At 45.4% G+C, this 20,766-nt stretch overlaps 1 protein-coding gene across 1 annotated transcript; it reads right to left on the bottom strand.

Annotated features, from left to right (window-relative positions):
- Positions 1 to 14,746: 14,746 nt before the first annotated feature.
- On the bottom strand, positions 14,747 to 17,224 carry LOC138643341 (uncharacterized; the record flags this gene model as incomplete). Its single annotated transcript, XM_069732265.1, has 2 exons — positions 14,747 to 15,346; positions 16,157 to 17,224. Coding segments are annotated over 2 exons (1,668 nt in total), but the record flags the coding sequence as incomplete, so codon positions are not given.
- Positions 17,225 to 20,766: the final 3,542 nt, after the last annotated feature.

Genomic DNA, 20,766 nt, shown 5'->3' with positions numbered 1-20,766 from the left:
CACTGTTTGGGCACACGGCAGGGCTCGGAAGGGAAGGCGCGCCATTTGACTTTTTGAATGGAAAATTAGCTCCAATTGTTAGCGGACACCATGTCGCGTTTGGAGAGCCCCTGTGTGCCTAAACATTGGAACTCCCCCACAAGTGACCCCATTTTGGAAACTAGACCCCCCAAGGAACTTATCTAGATGCATATTGAGCACTTTAAACCCCCAGGTGCTTCACAGAAGTTTATAACGCAGAGCCATGAAAATAAAAAATAATTTTTCTTTCCTCAAAAATGATTTTTAGCCTGGAATTTCCTATTTTGCCAAGGGTAATAGGAGAAATTGGACCCCAAATGTTATTGTCCATTTTGTCCTGAGTACGCTGATACCCCATATGTGGGGGTAAACCACTGTTTGGGCACACGGCAGGGCTTGGAAGGGAAGGCACGCCATTTGGCTTTTTAAATGGAAAATTAGCTCCAATCATTAGCGGATGGAGAGCCCCTGTGTGCCTAAACATTGGAGATCCCCCACAAATGACCCCATTTTGGAAACTAGACCCCCAAAGGAACTAATCTAGATGTGTGGTGAGGACTTTGAACCCCCAAGTGCTTCACAGAAGTTTATAACACAGAGCCATGAAAATAAAATAAAAAAAAATTATTTTCTCAAAAATGATCTTTTAGCCTGCAATTTTTTATTTTCCCAAGGGTAACAGGAGAAATTTGACCCCAAAAGTTGTTGTCCAGTTTCTCCTGAGTACGCTGATACCCCATATGTGGGGGTAAACCACTGTTTGGGCACATGCCGGGGCTCGGAAGTGAAGTAGTGACGTTTTGAAATGCAGACTTTGATGGAATGCTCTGTGGGCGTCACGTTGTGTTTGCAGAGCCCCTGATGTGGCTAAACAGTAGAAACCCCCCACAAGTGACCCCATTTTGGAAACTGGACCCCGAAAGGAACTTATCTAGATGTGTGGTGAGCACTTTGAACCCCCAAGTGCTTCACTGAAGTTTATAATGCAGAGCCGTGAAAATAATAAATACGTTTTCTTTCCTCAAAAATAATTATTTAACCCAGAATTTTTTAATTTTCCCAAGGGTAACAGGAGAAATTTGACCCCAATATTTGTTGTCCAGTTTCTCCTGAGTACGCTGATACCCCATATGTGGGGGTAAACTACTGTTTGGGCACATGTCGGGGCTCGGAATTGAAGTAGTGACGTTTTGAAATGCAGACTTTGATGGAATGCTCTGCGGGCGTCACGTTGCGTTTGCAGAGCCCCTGATGTGGCTAAACAGTAGAAACCCCCCACAAGTGACCCCATTTTGGAAACTAGACCCCGAAAGGAACTTATCTAGATGTGTGGTGAGCACTTTGAACCCCCAAGTGCTTCATAGAAGTTTATAATGCAGAGCCGTGAAAATAATAAATACGTTTTCTTTCCTCAAAAATAATTATTTAGCCCAGAATTTTTTATTTTCCCAAGGGTTACAGGAGAAATTGGACCCCAAAAGTTGTTGTCCAGTTTCTCCTGAGTACGCTGATACCCCATGTGTGGGGGTAAACCACTGTTTGGGCACACGTCGGGGCTCAGAAGGGAAGTAGTGACTTTTGAAATGCAGACTTTGATGGAATGGTCTGCGGGCGTCACGTTGCGTTTGCAGAGCCCCTGGTGTGCCTAAACAGTAGAAACCCCCCACAAGTGACCCCATTTTAGAAACTAGACCCCACAAGGAACTTATCTAGGTGTGTGGTGAGCACTTTGAACCCCCAAGTGCTTCACAGACGTTTACAACGCAGAGCCATGAAAATAAAAAATAATTTTTCTTTCCTCAAAAATGATGTTTTAGCAAGCATTTTTTTATTTCCCAAGGGTATCAGGAGAAATTGGACCCCAGGAATTGTTGCGCAGTTTATCCTGAGTATGCTGGTACCCCATATGTGGGGGTAAACCACTGTTTGGGCACACGTCGGGGCTCGGAATTGAGGGAGCACCATTTGACTTTTTGAATACAAGATTGGCTGGAATCAATGGTGGCGCCATGTTGCGTTTGGAAACGCCTGATGTGCCTAAACAATGGAAATCCCTCAATTCTACCTCCAACACTAACCCCCCCACACCCGTAACCCTAATCCCAACTGTAGCCATAACCCTTATCACAACCCTAACCCCAACACACCCCTAACCACAACCCTAACCCCAACACACCCCTAACTCCAACCCTAATTCCAACCCTAATTCCAACCCTAACCCTAAGGCTATGTGCCCATGTTGCGGATTCGTGTGAGATTTTTCAGCATCATTTTTGAAAAATCAGCGGGTAAAAGGCACTGCGTTTTACCTGCGGATTTACCGCGGGGATTTCCAGTGTTTTTTGTGTGGATTTCACCTGCGGATTCCTATTGAGGAACAGGTGTAAAACGCTGCGGAATCCGCACAAAGAATTGACATGCTGCGGAAAATACAACGCAGCATTTCCGCGCGGTATTTTCCGCACCATGGGCACAGCGGATTTGGTTTTCCATAGGTTTACATGGTACTGTAAATCTGATGGAACACTGCTGCGAATCCGCAGCGGCCAATCCGCTGCAGATCCGCAGCCAAATCCGCACCGTGTGCACATGGCCTAATTCTAAAGGTATGTGCACACGCTGCGGAAAACGCTGCGGATCCGCAGCAGCTTCCCATGAGTTTACAGTTCAATGTAAACCTATGGGAAACAAAAATCGCTGTACACATGCTGCAGAAAAACTGCACGGAAACGCAGCGGTTTACATTCCACAGCATGTCACTTCTTTGTGCGGATTCCGCAGCGGTTTTAGAACTGCTCCAATAGAAAATCGCAGTTGTAAAACCGCAGTGAAATGCGCAGAAAAAACGCGGTAAATCCGCCATAAATCCGCAGCGGTTTAGCACTGCGGATTTATCAATACCAGAATACGTGTGCACATACCGGAACCCTAACCCTAACCCTAACCCTAGCCCTAACCCTAGCCCTAACCCTAGCCCTAACCCTATTCTAACATCAGTGGAAAAAAAAAAATCTTTTTTTTATTGTCCCTACCTATGGGGGTGACAAAGGGGGGGGGTCATTTACAATTTTTTTTATTTTGATCACTGTGATAGATTTTATCTCAGTGATCAAAATGTACTTTGGAACAAATCTGCCGGCCGGCAGATTCGGCGGGCTCACTGCGCATGCGCCCGCCATTTTGGAAGATGGCGGCGCCCAGGGAGAAGATGGACGGACCCCGGCAGGATCGGTAAGTATGATGGGGTGGGGGGAGCACGGGGGGGGATCGGAGCATGGGGGAAGGGATCGGAGCGCGGGGGTGGTGGAACGGAGCACGGGGGTGGTGGAACGGAGCACGGGGGGTGGAACGGAGCACGGGGGGTGGAACGGAGCACGGGGGTGGAACGGAGCACGGGGGGGGGTGGAACGGAGCACGGGGGGTGGATCAGAGCACGGGGGGGTGATTGGAGCACGGGGGGCGGACAAGAGCACGGGGGAGCGGAGTACAGGACGGAGGTGAGCCGGAGCTGTGCACCGGACAGATCGGAGGGCTGGGGTGGGGATCGGTGGAGTGGGGTGGGGGCACATTAGTGTTTCCAGCCATGGCCGATGGTATTGCAGCATCGGCCATGGCTGGATTGTAATATTTCACCAGTTTTAATAGGTGAAATATTACAAATCGCTCTGATTGGCAGCTTCACTTTCAACAGCCAATCAGAGCGACCGTAGCCACGGGGGGTTAAAGCCACCCCCCCTGGGCTAAACTACCACTCCCCCTGTCCCTGCAGATCGGGTGAAATGGGAGTTAACCCTTTCACCCGATCTGCAGGGACGCGATCTTTCCATGACGCCACATAGGCGTCATGGGTCGGATTGGCACCGACTTTCATGACGCCTACGTGGCGTCAAAGGTAGGGAAGGGGTTAAGAGGGAACCAAGTCTCTTTGAGGTAGTGCAGATTCTCTCTATCTGCAAGTCCGTTGGAAAGCAAAAACTTCTATGCTGTATTCAAAAACAGTCTCTTCACAAAGCCTTCTTTCTTTGTAAAACCAGTAGAGGGCACCTTTAAAAAAGGTGCGAACTATTTACAACACAGTTTGTGAATTATTCACCGTCCATGATTCGGCAGTCCTTAGTAGAGAAAATAGCAAAAACTTGAAACAATAGAGATCCCGGGTCAACAAAGGGATCCCTTTAAGAGTTAACCCTAAACGGGTTTAAGCGGCAAAAGAGCAGGAAACAAACAGTTAACTATTTACATTTGTCGGGGTTTCGAGGTTTATTCTCGCGACGGTAGGTTGCAAGGCATCAGTTGGTAGCGAACACTTCCTGGCCTGGAAAGATCTGTGTTCGACTTCTCATCCGATGCGGTATCAATGTCACTAATCGGTTTTTCAGGTATAATCTGGGTTCGAATGTCAATTTCGGTAGTAGGTTCAGTAGCGGCAATAATGCTCAATGTGGTAGTAGCATTAGGATTTGTCAGTTCATAGTTAGTCTTAGTCATGGCAGCAGGTGGCGCTGCTACGGGGCCTACCAGTAGGTCTTCTGTCACTGGGGCAGGGTCGGCGTTCTTACCTGCCACCATGGTGTCCTGGGGGTCGGCCGACTCTGCCGACAGCAGGTTCTGGAACGCCGACTGCGGGGCCTTGCGCTGTGGCGTGTCATCTCTGTTTGCAGTATCTCGCTTTCCGGCAGGGCCTTGTTTTCTGGCTTCGGAACGCTGGAACTTCTTTCTTGCTCTGAACCAGACTAGGTCGCCGACAGACGTCTGGTGAGGCCCCCGGTGACTGTCTCCTTCCACCCGGCCTCAGTGCTCAGCTGCGTCCGCCGGAGTTGATCGCTGAGCTCGTCCACTCCAGCCTACAGGAAGTCGGGGCTCAGAGGTGAGGCTTGGCCGCGGTATCTCTCTGGGTAGCTGGGGGAGTCTTCTGCTCCGACCCCATGCTCCGATCACGGTTGGCTGGCCATGGCGTCTCCCACGTGGCTCACTTCTTCTCCCTCGTCCTTTTCCCGCTCTCTCCTTCGTGGGCGGTTTTGTTTCTTTGGTCCCCGCCCCCCATTGAGGATCAGGAGGCGGATCTCGGCTGCTGACGGACACGTCCTCAAGGTACAGAAATATTTAGACTGGGCGGCCATTGCTTTTTGCGCTTATCAATTCTTCCATGCCCACAACTCCACGCCCTTCTTTTCTTGCGCTCCTCGTGGCGCTATAATGGCGGGGGTTTTGGCGGGAGACAGCATTTGTCCAGTAAGGTTACCAACTATTTTTCCGCCATTATCAATGTTCTCCCTCACAGGTCATTCCCCTTTGATTACTGGGCATGTAAACTAGACACCTGGCCCGAATTGGCAGAATATGCATTACAGGAGATCGCTTGCCCAGCTGCTAGTGTGCTCTCAGAAAGAGTCTTCAGTGCTGCTGGTTCAATACTGACCGAAAAAAGGACATGTCTGGCTCCCCGAAATGTTGATGATCTAACCTTCATTAAAATGAACCAATCACGGATTTCAAATTATTTTGCCCCACCTTCTCCTGCTGACACGTAGCTTGCCTGAAAAATGTCTTGCTTTTGGTCTCCTCTTACTGACTTCTCCAATTCCTCCACTTGCAGCTGCTGAATGTCTACCATAGGCCATTTTTATACCTCCCTAAATGGGCTGACTCCCCCCACAGGGCCGTGGTCACCATCTGGCGCAAGCACCCATGTGAGTGCCGTTTGCCTGGACAGGTGGGTGTTCCCACTCTTGGGCTACGGCACTGGCACAGGGTCCCACATAGTACAATGAAGTGTCTCTGAGGGTGGTGGTGCACAACCAACGTCAGACACACCGTCGTAATATGAGGGGCCCTGGGCCAGTACCGCCGCCCACAAGAGAGTGTTCCCCCCAGCTCGAACTGTGCTCTACCACTTACAAAACTTACCTCTCCCTGCTCCACCACTGTGTAGTCTGTGCTGTTAAATCCTTAAATGGCACTGCCATTACAAATTTGTTGCAATGATAGATGATAGTAAAATATACAAGGGCCCTGGCCTCCATTTAGACCCCTTAATACTTTGCGCCAACTACCACTGTCTGCAACTCTGCAGAGGAGCCCACCCCTGTACCTCACTATGCCACCAGTTTATTTATGACCAATTCATTGGCTGACATTTAGCCAACTTTAGTATTTTGGCCTACTAACTGCGTCAGCCACTTATAACAGTTGTCCTCTGCTGAACAAACCTATGCCACCTGTGTACTCCTGTTAGCAATTGTGAACTGCATGTAGCCTACTTACTTATTTGTGCCTAGTAACTGTGTCAGCCTCTCATAACAGTTGTCCTCCCACGCTGAACCAAGCTAGGCCGCCTGGTTAGTCCTGCTAGCAGTTTTGAACGGCATTTAGCCACCTTTTTTTATTTTTGGCCTGTCTGTCTGTCTGTCTGCTCCACACATTACAACTGTCCCCCCCTGAAACAAGCTAGGCCGCCTGGTTATTCCTGCTAGCAATTTCAAACTGCATTTAGCCACCTTTTTAATGTTAGGCCTCTGTCTGTCTGCGCCACACATTACAACTGTCCCCCCCTGAAACAAGCTAGGCCGCCTGGTTAGTCCTGCTAGCAGTTTCGAACTGCATTTAGCCACCTTTTTTTATGTTAGGCCTCTGTCTGTCTGTCTGTCTGCACCACACATTACAACTGTCCCCCCCTGAAACAAGCTAGGCTACCTGGTTAGTCCTGCTAGCAGTTTCGAACTGCATTTAGCCACCTTTTTTATGTTAGGCCTCTGTCTGTCTGTCTGCTCCACACATTACAACTGTCCCCCCTGAAACAAGCTAGGCCGCCTGGTTATTCCTGCTAGCAGTTTGAACTGCATTTAGCCACCTTTTTTTATGTTAGGCCTCTGTCTGTCTGTCTGTCTGTCTGCGCCACACATTACAACTGTCCCCCGCTGAAACAAGCTAGGCCGCCTGGTTAGTCCTGCTAGCAGATTCGAACTGCATTTAGGCACCTTTTTGTATTTTAGGCCTCTGTCCATCTGTGCCACACATTACAACTGTCCTCCGCTGAACAAAGCTGAGCCTCAATTTTCACCGGTGTCAGATATTAAACTGCATTTGACCTACTTCTTTGGTGGGGCCTACAAATGGTGTGTGCCGCTGCTTGGTGTTCTCCACTGACTAAAGCTAAGCCTCAATTTTCATCCGGTGTCAGATATTAAACTGCATTTAGCCTACTTCTTTGGTTGGGCCTACAAATGGTGTGTGCCGCTGCTTGGTGTTCTCCACTGACTAAAGCTGAGCCTCAATTTTCATCCGTGTCAGATATTAAACTGCATTTGGCCTACTTCTTTGGTTGGGCCTACAAATGGTGTGTGCCGCTGCTTGGTGTTCTCCACTGGCTAAAGCTGAGCCTCAATTTTCATCCGGTGTCATATATTAAACTGCATTTGGCCTACTTGTTTGGTTGGGCCTACTAACGGTGTCTGCCGCTGCTTGTTGTTCTCCACTGAGCAAAGCTGAGCTTCAATTTTTAGGCTTTCAGCCTATAGAAAGTATTAAACTGCATTTGGCCTACTTGTTTGGTTGGGCCTACTAACGGTGTCTGCCGCTGCTTGTTGTTCTCCACTGAACAAAGCTGAGCTTCAATTTTTAGGCTTTCAGCCTATAGAAAGTATTAAACTGCATTTGGCCTACTTGTTTGGTTGGGCCTACTAACGGTGCCTGCCGCTCCTTGCTTTTCTCCTCCACTGAACAAAGCTGAGCTTCAATTTTCAGGCTTTCAGCCTATATAAAGTATTAAACTGCATTTGGCCTACTTGTTTGGTTGGGCCTACTAACGTTGTTTGCTGTTTCTTGCTTTTCTCCTCCACTGAACAAAGCTGAGCTTCAATTTTAAGGCTTTCAGCCTATAGAAAGTATTAAACTGCATTTGGCCTACTTGTTTGGTTGGGCCTACTAACGGTGTCTGCCGCTCCTTGCTTTTCTCCTCCACTGAACAAAGCTGAGCTTCAATTTTCAGGCTTTCAGCCTATATAAAGTATTAAACTGCATTTGGCCTACTTGTTTGGTTGGGCCTACTAACGTTGTCTGCTGTTTCTTGCTTTTCTCCTCCACTGAACAAAGCTGAGCTTCAATTTTCAGGCTTTCAGCCTATATAAAGTATTAAACTGCATTTGGCCTACTTGTTTGGTTGGGCCTACTAACGTTGTCTGCTGTTTCTTGCTTTTCTCCTCCACTGAACAAAGCTGAGCTTCAATTTTAAGGCTTTCAGCCTATAGAAAGTATTAAACTGCATTTGTCCTACTTGTTTTATTGGGCCTAATAACGGTGTCTGCCGCTGCTTGTTGTTCTCCACTGAACAAAGCTGAGCTTCAATTTTCAGGCTTTCAGCCTATAGAAAGTATTAAACTGCATTTGGCCCACTTGTTTGGTTGGGCCTACTAACGGTGTCTGCCGCTGCTTGTTGTTCTCCTCCACTGAACAAAGCAGTGCCGCCTGTTTACTCCTGTTACCAATTTTGAACTTCATTTGGCCCACTTTATTACTTGGGCCTACTAACTGTGTCTGCCACTCATTACAGTTTTTCTCCACTGTACAAAGCAATGCCGCCTGTTTAGTCCTGTTACCAATTTTGAACTGCATTTAGTCTACTTTATTCTGTGTTTCCTCCTCATCCTGCCCATTGCCTAGCCACTGCTAGATGAGTCTGCTGGTACATTGACCCAGACCACTACATTCCCCTTGCACTCTACACAGCCAGTATCTGACCATGCTGAAAGTCTGGTTCCCCTTCCCGCATACTATACCACCTTACACGGGGACAAAGAGGAAGGTGCAGATGAAAGTGCAGGTTCCTTCATCACGTGGGGGGGCATACTCATTGGCGACGTCACTGGCACAGGGCCCCTCATAGTACGCAAAAGTGTCTCTGCCGGTGGGAGGCGCCCCTGCCGTCAAACACACCGCCATACTTTGAGGGGCCCTGTGCCAGTGCCAATGCGAATGAGTGGGCCCCCTTGCTTGCTCAGGATCACAGCACTTGCAAAGTTGAAATACTTACCTCTCCCTGCTCCACCGCCGTGACGTAGTCCGCGTTTCCTGGGCCAACGAAAAACTTTAGCCAGCCCTACCCCCCCCCCACAACTTTAGCCAAATGACCCCCAATTTTCAATGCCTAACTATTATTATAAAGTAAATTAAGATTGACAAGCTTCAGTAATATGAATTGATGTCTTTGGCATTAAAATGGGCACTGTAGGTGTTTTCCTGTCCTCCACTCACTGCCGACTTTGATTCCTTATTGACTTGCATTGGGTTTCGTGTTTCGGTCGCCCCCCCGACTTTTCGCAATAATCGGCCGATTTCACCCTACCCGACTTATGACAAAGTCAGGTTTCGTGAAACCGGACTCGATCCTAAAAAAGTAAAAGTCGCTCAACTCTAGTGGGTAGGTCACATATGATGCGATGTTCTGGAAGGCGGAATCGCACCTGCAGAGCTGCAATGTGCGATCTTGCCATGCTGGAACGCCGCAAGTGAGCACACTCTAGGCGGACCTTGTGCAGCAGTGCATCAAGATCCGGATAGTCCCTCAAAAAACTCTGCACGACCAAGTTGAGCACATGTGCCAGACATGGGATGTGAGTGAGTTTGCCTAGGGCCAGAGCTGCCACCAGATTTCGGCTATTGTCACACACTACCATGCCTGGCTGGAGATTCGCTGGCACAAACCACACATCGCTCTCCTGCTTGATGGCATTCCAGAGCTCCTATGCTGTGTGGCTTCGATTCCCCAAAGAAATTAATTTCAGTACGGCCTGTTGACGTTTGGCCACGGCTTTGCTCATATCTTTTGTAATAGGTAAGCATTCACGGGTCAAGGTGGAGGTAGACCATGACGGCTCCTGCAGCGATGATTCTGAGGAACTGGAGTATGAGGAGGAGGCAATGTGTACAGACTGGATTCATGCAATCCTTGGAGTTGGCAGAACACGTCCTGCGCCACTCGCATGGTCTGTACCTGGCTCCACAACATTAACCCAATGGGCAGTGAGGGAAAGGTATCGCCCCTGTCCATGGTGACTGGTCCACGCATCTGTGGTGAGATGGACCTTGCTACTGACGGCGTTCAGTAGTGCGTGTTTTATGTGTCCCTCCACATGCTTTTGCAGGGCAGGGACAGCTTGCCTGCTGAAATAAAAGCGGCTGGGCACGTTGTATTGTGGGACTGCCAATGCCATCAAGTTATGGAAGGTGTGAGTCTCCACCAGCCTGAATGACAGCATTTCAAGGGACAGTAGTTTTGCAATGCCAGCATTCAGAGCCTGTGCTCGGGGGTGGTTTGCCGAGAATGGCCGCCTTTTCTCCCATGCCTGTGCTACCGATGGCTGTAGACTGGGCTGGGACTGTGAGGATGACTAGGAATGTAGTGATGTGGGTGGAATTACACTTGGTCTCTGGACAACAATGCCAGAGGTTCTTCCATGGCGATCCTGTGAGGCAGCCGAATGAGCTGTGAGTGAGCTGGAGGAAGAGGCAACAACACAAGCTGAAGAGGTGGTAGGTTCCGCTGTAGGTTGGCCTAGGTCTTCAGTGTGCTTTTGTAAAGGTACCTTCACACTAAGCGACGCTGCAGCGATACCGACAACGATGTTGATCGCTGCAGCGTCGCTGTTTGGTCACTGGAGAGCTGTCACACAGACAGCTCTCCAGCGACCAACGATGCCGAGGTCCCCGGTAACCAGGGTAAACATCGGGTTACTAAGCGCAGGGCCGGTTACCATCGTAAAAGTAAAAAAAACAAACACTACATACTTACCTTCAGCTGTCTGTCCCCGGCGCTCTGCTTCCCGCACTGACTGTGAGCACAGCGGCCGGAAAGCAGAGCGGTGACGTCACCGCTCTGCTTTCCGGCTGACCGGCGCTGACACAGGATGCAGGAGGAGTGCAGAGAAGCGGACGCCGGGGGACAGACAGCTGAAGGTAAGTATGTATTGTTTGGTTTTTTTACTTTTATGATGGTAACCAGGGTAAACATCGGGTTACTAAGCGCGGCCCTGCGCTTAGTAACCCGATGTTTACCCTGGTTACCAGTGAAGACATCGCTGAATCGGTGTCACACACGCCGATTCAGCGATGTCTGCAGGGAGTCCAGCAACGAAATAAAGTTCTGGCCTTCTAGCTCCGACCAACGATGTCACAGCAGGATCCTGATCGCTGCTGCGTGTCAAACACAACGATATCGCTATCCAGGACGCTGCAACGTCACGGATCGCTATTGTTATCGTTGTGAAGTTGTTTAGTGTGAAGGTACCTTAACTCCACCGCGTGCTTGGTCTGCACATGTTTCCACATATTTGTGGTATTGAGGTTGCTGACACTTTTCCCTCTTTTGACTTTCTGATGACACACCTTGCTTTTGACTAAGCAAATGTCATCTGCAACTGTGTCAAAAAAGGACCAGGCACTGCAAGTCTTGGGAGCGCCTGTTTTGGCCTTTGGAAGAGCCATGCTCCGAATGGGTGCTGAAGTGAAGGCCACAGGCACCGCAGTCTTCCCCCTCCCTCTCCCTCTTTGGGCCGTTTGGGGAATCTCTTCCTCAGAGCTGCTCCCACCACCTTTCTGTTCCTCACGACATGATGGGTTAAGGACCTCATCATCTACACTACCCTCTTCCACCAACTGCTTCTCCTGGGTAGTCTCGGCAGCACAGTACGCACCAGAAAGTGGCACCTGAGTCTCATCATCAGATGCGTACTGAAGTGTGCTGACCGGAGGCACTGGCCCACCCACCTCTTCAGAATCAGAGAGACAAAGCTGTTGGGCATCACTGCATACTGCCTCTTCTTCCATCTTTCGTTCCCAGGATGCATTGGGAAATTACCCAGATGACAGCGGCCTCACGAGACCGCTAAGTCTTCTGGGTAATTTCGCAATGCATTGCTGGGAATGGAAGATGGCGGCAGGCGTTAGCGGCTCTGCGGACTACGGAGGGTGAGAATAGCACGTTTTATGTTTTTTTATTATTTTTAACATTACATTTTTTTACTATTGATGCCGCATAGGCAGCATCAATAGTAAAAAGTGGGGGACACACAGGGTTAATAGCAGCAGTTATGGATTGCGTTACCTGCGGCATAACACGGTCCGTTACCGCCGGCATTAACCCTGTGTGAGCGGTGACTGGAGGGGAGTATGCGGGTGCCGGGCACTGACTGCGGGGAGTAAGGAGCGGCCATTTTCTTCTTGACTGTGCCGTCGCTGATTGGTTGTGGCTGTTTTGCCGCAACCAATCAGCGACTTTGATTTCCATGACAGACAGAGGCCACGACCAATGAATATCCTTGACAGAAAGAAGGACAGACAGAAAGACCGAAGTGACCCTTAGACAATTATATAGTAGACTAGATGGCAGCCCGATTCTAAAGAATCGGGAGTCTAGAATCCATATATACTTTATTTATTCAAATGTAAGAATAATACAATTAATAAATAATAGTAAGAAAGAACAAAAAATGGCTGCACTCACCAGCTCTTGACAATTCTTGTTATTTAAGGTACAGTTACACAGGATCCATGAACATGCTTATGAGGGGAGGGATGAAAGACATCAGACGACAACTTTGCGTGTTGTGGCAAATGCCACAACAACGGTTCTTTGCTTAAGAACAATAATGTAAATAATAAATAATATGTATCAATAACTATGTATATTGGTATGTTCTATGACATTTTAAAATATTTCATTATTATGTGGAAAGGCTCTTAGTACCCATACTGGCGCATACTTGTGTGCCCATCAGGTATTTTCACAGTAATTTTACATCTGATGGGTTGGTATGAAACATTTTTAATCATCTCTTGGGCTTAGCTAAGCCTTCATTTTAAATAATTCTAATAGGTACAACAGAAATAAAAGCCTTTTTGTGTACCCAAATTTTTTGTGTTTATTTTTACAGAAGTGTAAAATTTAAGAAATCAACGTTCATAGTACACCGATGGGCTAATATAAGCATGCCCATCAACCACATCACGGTAGCCTTTGAACTGATGGGTCCTAACTAACTGATTCCTATTTCTTAATACTCAGACCTCTTTCACATCTGCATGTTTCTGATATTTGCAGAAGTAATGTTAAAAACAATACAACTTCCACACTTGGCACCAAAGAACTGACCTACAACACACTTTCAGCAAGTGCCATGCAATGTAGATGAAGCTTGGAGTTAACTTGCAGTAAATGCAGCAAACGCGGCTTCGGCAATTGCATTAAATGCAGCCACAACAAAAACACTGGTAAGTGGAGATTTTGTGGCGAAAACAGCAGAAACCACATGTGCCGCACCTGCCGCAAGTGAAGTACAAATTCCGCATACATTGCATGCAACTTACAGCAAGAGTGGCGTGGGTCAGCCCTTAGGCAGGAAGTGCAGAAATAGCCTTTTTTCCACCATAAATTCTCCAAATAGCAGAAAAATGTTGATGTGAAAGCAAAATCTCTATTCTTTCCCTATCTATCTAAAAATGTACCTATCTATATATCTATTTCTATGTACAGAACACACCTGAAGATAGAGATGTGTGTGAACAGCCATCCCACCCGTCTCTTACCTGTTCACAAAAACCTCACCCTTTTTAAAAACAAAATGAAATCTCTCAGCAGCTATACTGCTGGAGCTTCAAATACAGGTTCCTATCACCAAATACAGGCATTTGAATGATACACATCTTACATCTTGTACTTAATATGTGTTCTACTTACCTATAAAAATATGTATTGATATATCATATTTCTAAATTTATGTAGATATGATATAGAGTTATTAACCCTATATGCTAATGAGTACGTATGTTATATACGTATTTCCTACATAAGTACTTAAAATCTATATGTCTATGGCTACACTAATTTATTTATTTTTTTTTTTTTCCTTATCTCTACACATAGAATTTGCCTATTGCTGTCTATGTTATTAGAAAAACTGAATAACGAAAAAAAAGAAAAGTAAGTTTAAACTAAAATATTTTTGTACACAATATTACGTGTGAAGACTTTAGTACTATCAGCCAATAATTGTCCTTGAAGTGGTGTATTAACCACTTTAACCCTCACATTGCAACATTGCTTCACCCTGGAAAAAGCAACATACAATTGACCATGGGCAAAAGCAGGTTCTGGTAGATAAATGCCAACTCGATGGAGGGTCTGGCCTTGAGATTTATTTATGGTCATTGCAAATGCGGGCTTGATGGGAAATTGTCTCCGTCTTAATTTAAAAGGTAATCCAGTCTCTGATGGACACAAATCAATTCGTGGAATGAATACCACATTTCCTGCTGCTGACCCACTAAATACTTTAGCCAGTATGATATTGGCATGTAAGGCAGTGACAATGAGCCGCGTACCATTGCAGAGACCTTTGTTCGTGTTCACATTACGTAATAACATGACAATGGTGCCAATTTTAAGTTTCAGCCGATGTGAAGGCATACCAGTTGGTGTTAGTGAATTCAAAAACTCAAGTGGGTATTGATCGAGGTCATCAGCTTCATCAGGATCGATGGAATCATCACTGATATATTCAGTATAGTCACCTATCAATAAATCCATGACTTGGGAATTGACTTTCTCAACGTCCTCATTTTTTGGACATAAAATTGCATGAGATGCAGCTGTATTTATACTTTCGGTGTCATTCACATCAATACAAAGATTATCTCCAAAAATTTCAATTATTAATGAGCCAGTACATACCATGTCTGGAGGAATTTCAATTACATCATCTCCAAGGTTATGTTCATTAGATAGTTCACCATTTCCCAGTTGAAGCAACCAACTGCTGTAGTGAGGATCAATGGAGCGCATGTTGTTAATAAGTGGCAGGCGAGTAAAATGTTGCCAGTGTTGTGAATATTTTATACAGCTCTCTACAACATCAGTTCTTGTCACATGAGGGATGACAGGAAGACATTGTCTAAAGTCGCCTCCAAAAACAATCACTTTACCTCCAAACGGTGTTTTTTCTTTGTGAGCTACATTTGTTGTCATGACATCACGTAAAACTCTATCAATGACATGCAATGCATATTTGGATAGCATTGTGCACTCATCAATAATAAAAAGTTTAGTGCTGTGCAAATCTTTTGCTGCATTGGTATCATTCTTAATCCTGGAAACAGATGTTTCATTCACAGGAATTGGAATCCCATAAAGAGAATGAATGGTTCGTCCACCTTGTAGCAAGTTGGCGGCAATTCCAGTAGTGGCAGCAGGTGACACAATGTCTCCTTGTCCTCTTAGCTGATGTAGGAGTAGATGATATAGGTACGTTTTTCCGCTGCCACCAGGACCATCAAGGAAAAATCACTTTGCTGTAGAATTAGTGTCTTCTAAAGCTTGAGTGATAGCATCAAAAGCAAAAAGTTGGTCTTCATTTAGAGTAGCTTTCATTTCAGCAGCTGCTGATAACTCATAATCTTTATCATACTGTGGGAGGAGGTGTTGTTTCTTGACTGGACGTGGCAAATTAAAATCAATATAAGTTTTGCCATGAGCTTTAAGAACATGTTGGACATCTGTCATAGCATAGCCTTCACAATTGACACACTCCAGAGTGTCGGAGTGGTATGCATGGCAGTAGTCTTCTACAAAGTGTTCCTTAAATTCATCCCATAAGTCCCGAGGTTTAGCTGGAGGACCAAAAATACAAATGTAGGCAAACATGTCACGTAGCTCTGCTGGGATGTTGAGAATACTGGCATCAAGTAATGTATTTCTCCACAGACTATCATCAAATAGTAAGCCAAGAGCTAATGCCGCATCTTTGAAGGTTTCATGTGTGACTCCGTGTACAGTTTTTATGCTGTCAAAACTGGTTGCACCTTTGACATGCAACAATAACAATCTTAAATAGTAGCGTTCTTGGTCTTTCACACTGACAGTATACATTCGTCCAATCACAGAACCACCTGCTCGCTTTCTAACTTCCCAAGAACCTTCTTTCCAAACATAGTTTTCGGGAATTTCACGGTATAAATAAATATGAGCATGATGGTCGTTCTGATTAAGCTTGAAGTAGGCCATAAGTGTAGAATTTTGATGGAGCTTTTGCTTGATGTTTCCAATAGAGTCATCCTCATGAAAATAGAGTGGCTGAGAATGCGGTAGATGTACAGCAAGGTGAATGATGCTATGAGATTGTTTATGCATTGGATATGAGAATATTCGCCAAGCTGCCTCTGGTGCACTGACATATCTTGAATCCATGAATTGGTGTGTTTCATCATGTTGGATGTTAGTCTGGCAGATTTCAAGATTGGCTTTATCATGTCCTTTGTAGACGTATTTAAATAAATATTTCACAGCCTGAATGGAACCACAAACTTCGACATTTATATGGCACTTGTATTTTAATAGCAGGAACGGATTATATGGAACCACCCACGAATTATCAATCATGTTAGAATGGTGTTGAAAAGATGGGCCAAAGTGTCTGCGGTAAGTAGGATAGGCGTCCTTAGCTATGATGGTTCTTGGTTGCAAATCTTTAGGGAAACCTTTTGTACACTTCCCCAGATCCATACAGGGAGAATTTGGGTTGTGTTCTCCACACGGACCATGAATCATATGTTGGAGAACAATTTTATGGAGCGGAGGGTAGTGGGTAGGATTGGGAATTTCAGCCCACACTGTATTGTCTATGTCCTCCTCAGTCCTTAATTTGGAGTTGCTGTCCAGAATAATCAAAATGTGAGCGTGTGGAAGGCCACGTTTTTGAAATTCAATTACATGAACTTTAGCGCAAACTTTCCCAAATAATCCATTGTTAATGTCTTTTAAGAGTGCTTCCAGTTTTATTTTGAAAACACGTGCCACCAAATCAGGTCTATGTTCCACACGCTGCCAAGGTTCCAAATTCTCAGTAATCTCATACCATTTCGGATTACAGGTCATGGTGATGACTAGATCAGGACGACCATATTTAGTCACAATAGCCATGGCATCCTGGTACCGCTGCTGCATATTCCTGGGACTGCCTTCAAACGAAGATGGTAAAATGACCGTTTTTCCAATGGGGATGCCCTTCTCAATGGATTTTTTCTGGAGATGTTCCTGGAGTACACAATAATCCTCTACTTTCAAATCCTTTTGGTGTTGACGGATATAATTTAGGCGATTTGCCTCGATTTTCACATAAGCATCCACTAAGTACTGCTGAGTGAGTTTGCCACCATTCAGGAGTGGATTAAACTGATTACGGACAGACAGCACATAGCAGTAATATTGCAGTTGTGTAACTCTGCGTGGACTTTGCCCTTGTTGCTTGAGGCCATCATGCCAGCCCTGGTCTCCGTAAGGGAAAAATAAAGGATAGAGTAAAGCATCTAAATTACTGTGTAGAATGCTGACCTGTTGTGTTCTTGGCGCCAAAGGATTTTTGGGGTCCGGTTGTAAATGTATTAAAATATCACGATTAAATGGTGGCTCTCCATTGTCATTTTCAAAAACGACAGCAACTTCATTGACAGTTGGATTAATATAGCGGCGAGGGTCTTGATTCCGATCTTGTTTAAGGGCCATGATGATATTTGGCATGAGAGTGCCATTAGCTTCAGCTTTAAGATGTTCTTCATGTTCCACATCTCGTAACATTTTGTAGGCAGCAACAAAGGGATTCACATTGTCTAACTGAAGAGCAATTATACTCATCAAAGTGGGATGACATTTTTGATTTTGTTCACAGTTTAAACGTTGTTCATTCGCGGTAGCGGTATCCAAAATATACAGTTGGGCATAAGCTGGAACTTGATCATCACTGGGATGTAGAGTTCCAGTACGATGATATATTTGTCCATGTATACGGAAACAGTAAGGGCCATGTCCAGGTGGAGGGGATATATTGGCACCCATGGAGGCGAAAGCAAATGAGCTGTTAATACTACGAATATTTTCCATGAGATTCTTACTGAACTCACTCTCCCCTGTCAGCAATCGTTTAAAGACCTCGGGATATTGGGATATAGGTATATGCACTTTACTCTTGTGACAACACAGAGTAAAATTTTTATCTGCTGGTATCTCAGCATTAAAATGTAATGCTTGACAATGTTCACATAAATAGTTCATAGGACCACAGGAGTGTTCTACTATGGTACTGTCATCATTAGTAAAACCTGTAGGATGTTGAGGTACAGGTTGTGATAACGGAGCATTGGAATGTTTCTGTAAGCCAACATATATAAAGCGTGGACCTGGTAGAGGATCTTCACTGTCCACAGATTCAATCACTGAGGAGTTGGAAGGTGTATCGTGGTCAGAGTTTATTAATATGGAGGTGCAAGCGTTTTTTTTTTTGCGCCATTCACGGCGTGCACCAGCTGCATTTGGTAATGGTTTGTTTGTTGCCTTAGAAGACTCATGTGTGAAGCATGTCTTATAAGCAGACTTAACAGTGTGCAGGCGACGGCGTTTATCATTTGGAGTGTAAGTAGGACAGTGTTTGCGCTTACGTGCAGATTTACCAACGGTTAAAGGAGCTTCAAGCTGCACACATTCTATGAATGGAGACAAAGAAGCTGTATTGTGGGCAGAATCTATGACTGAGGACGTGGAAATATTATGTTTGCAACGTTGAGAGCGTGCAGCAGCTTTATTACTTAATCGATTAGTTTTGTCCTCAAAAGACTCATTAGTAATGCGTTTATTGCAAGCAGCATTAACAGTGTCCAGGCGCTTATGTCTGTCCTCTGTAGTCTCGTTAGCACGCTGTTTGTGCTTACGTGCGGCATCGGCGGCTTTTCGCTCAGCGTCATTGGTATACTTATTATCAGACCTGATGTTACGTGTGCCATCAGCAGCTTTGGGCTCTGTGTCATTAGTATACTTAACAGTGTCCAGGCGCTTGCATCTCTCCTCTGTACTCTTGTTAGCACGCTGTTTGCGCTTACGTGCGGCATCGGCGGCTTTTCGCTCTGCATCATTACCATACTTTATATCAGACCTGATCTTACGTGCGCCATCAGCAGCTTTGGACTCTGTGTCATTAGTATACTTAACAGTATCCAGGCGCTTGCATCTATCCTCTGTACTCTTGTTAACACGCTGTTTGCGCTTACGTGCGGCATCGACGGCTTTTCGCTCTGCATCATTACCATACTTTATATCAGACCTGATCTTACGTGCGCCATCATAAGCTTTGGACTCTGTGTCATTAGTATACTTAACAGTGTCCATGCGCTTGCATCTATCCTCTGTACTCTTGTTAGCACGCTGTTTGCGCTTACGTGCGGCATCGGCGTCTTTTTGCTCTGCATTATTAGTATACTTTCTATCAGACCTAATCTTACGTGCGCCATCAGCAGCTTTGGGCTCTGTGTCATTAGTATCCTTACTATTAGAGCTCATGTTGGCTAAGCTAAACAGCTTTAAGCGTGGTGGTGGCAAACAACAGGTTAATAAGAGGCAGTGTCAGGTAGTAGGAAAATAGCCAGTTAATAATAGGCAATAGTTCTTTGCAGGAATGCAGATATTAATAAATAGGCAGTTTATATTGCAGAGAAATTGCTGGGCAATAATGGACAATGTCCTTATGTGGCAAATAATAGAGCAATATACCCAATGTGGCAAAGAAGAGGTTAATAAACGGCAGTCTCTCAGTATAACAGTCAGTGAATAATAGGCAGTATATGGAGAAAACACCAAACAAAAGTTCAAAATTGGTGTGAAAATGTCACTGAACCACTTCACAACTAAATATATATAGTTTTGGTAAATGGTATTATCATTTTTTTGACGAAATTCGGCAGGAGCTTGAAGAGCAACGTCACTGGGCCCGCCTCCACGCAGTAGAAACTTGCTGTGAGGTAAAAATTCAAAAATCACACCAAAATGGCGGGCGGAGTGTGTCACAGTACGGCATGTTTCTGATTGGTCGCTCGCAGCAGGCGGCAACCAATCAGACACTGGACACTGTTGACGTCACTTATCTCCGGACATTAGCTCCGGACATTAGCTCCGTACATTAGCTCCGGACATTATCTCCGCACATTAGCTCCGGACATTAGCTCCGGACAAAGCCACGGAAGTTGGCACAAATTGCAGGAAGTAGTATTCTAGGAAATTAATCTCCGGACATTAGCTCCGGACATTAGCTCCCGACATTAGCTCCGGACATTAGCTCCGGACAAAGCCACGGAAGTTGGCACAAATTGCAGGAAGTAGTATTCTAGGCAATTATATATTAGATAATTCGTTTAATTTCACAAAACTGGGGACTATATTGAAAACTTTAAAAATGTTTTTGTTGAAAAACATTCGTATTCCTTTTTCTACTACTGCTTAGATAAAACTATTAATTCTGTGAAACAATGTTAAATGCTCTGTTCAATCTGGATAATTGCGTTTTTTCAATTTATGTGTGTACAACTAGCAAGTTCTTCCTCCAATTTGCTGGCATCACTACAATTACCCTTTTACGAATAAATTCACCCACCGGTATAGATCTAATAGTATGCTTGGGGTGACTACTGGATGCATGTAAAATCGTGATTCCAGCAATCGGTTTAACAAAAGTTTTAGAGGAAATCATTTCACCAGGGATACCACATAACTCTAAATCCAAAAAAGAAATTGAACTCAAATCAGTTACAAATGTAAATTTCAAGTTAAACTCATTAGGATTGATATAACGTACAAAATCTGGTATGGCAGATACACTGCCACCCCAGATGATGAGCGTGTCATCAATGTATCTACCATACCCGACAATCTGCGACAAA

This window comes from Ranitomeya imitator, chromosome 6 (assembly GCF_032444005.1).
Source record: "Ranitomeya imitator isolate aRanImi1 chromosome 6, aRanImi1.pri, whole genome shotgun sequence".
Taxonomy (NCBI): Eukaryota; Metazoa; Chordata; class Amphibia; order Anura; family Dendrobatidae; genus Ranitomeya; species Ranitomeya imitator.
This window is presented reverse-complemented; position numbering and strand designations above follow the sequence as displayed.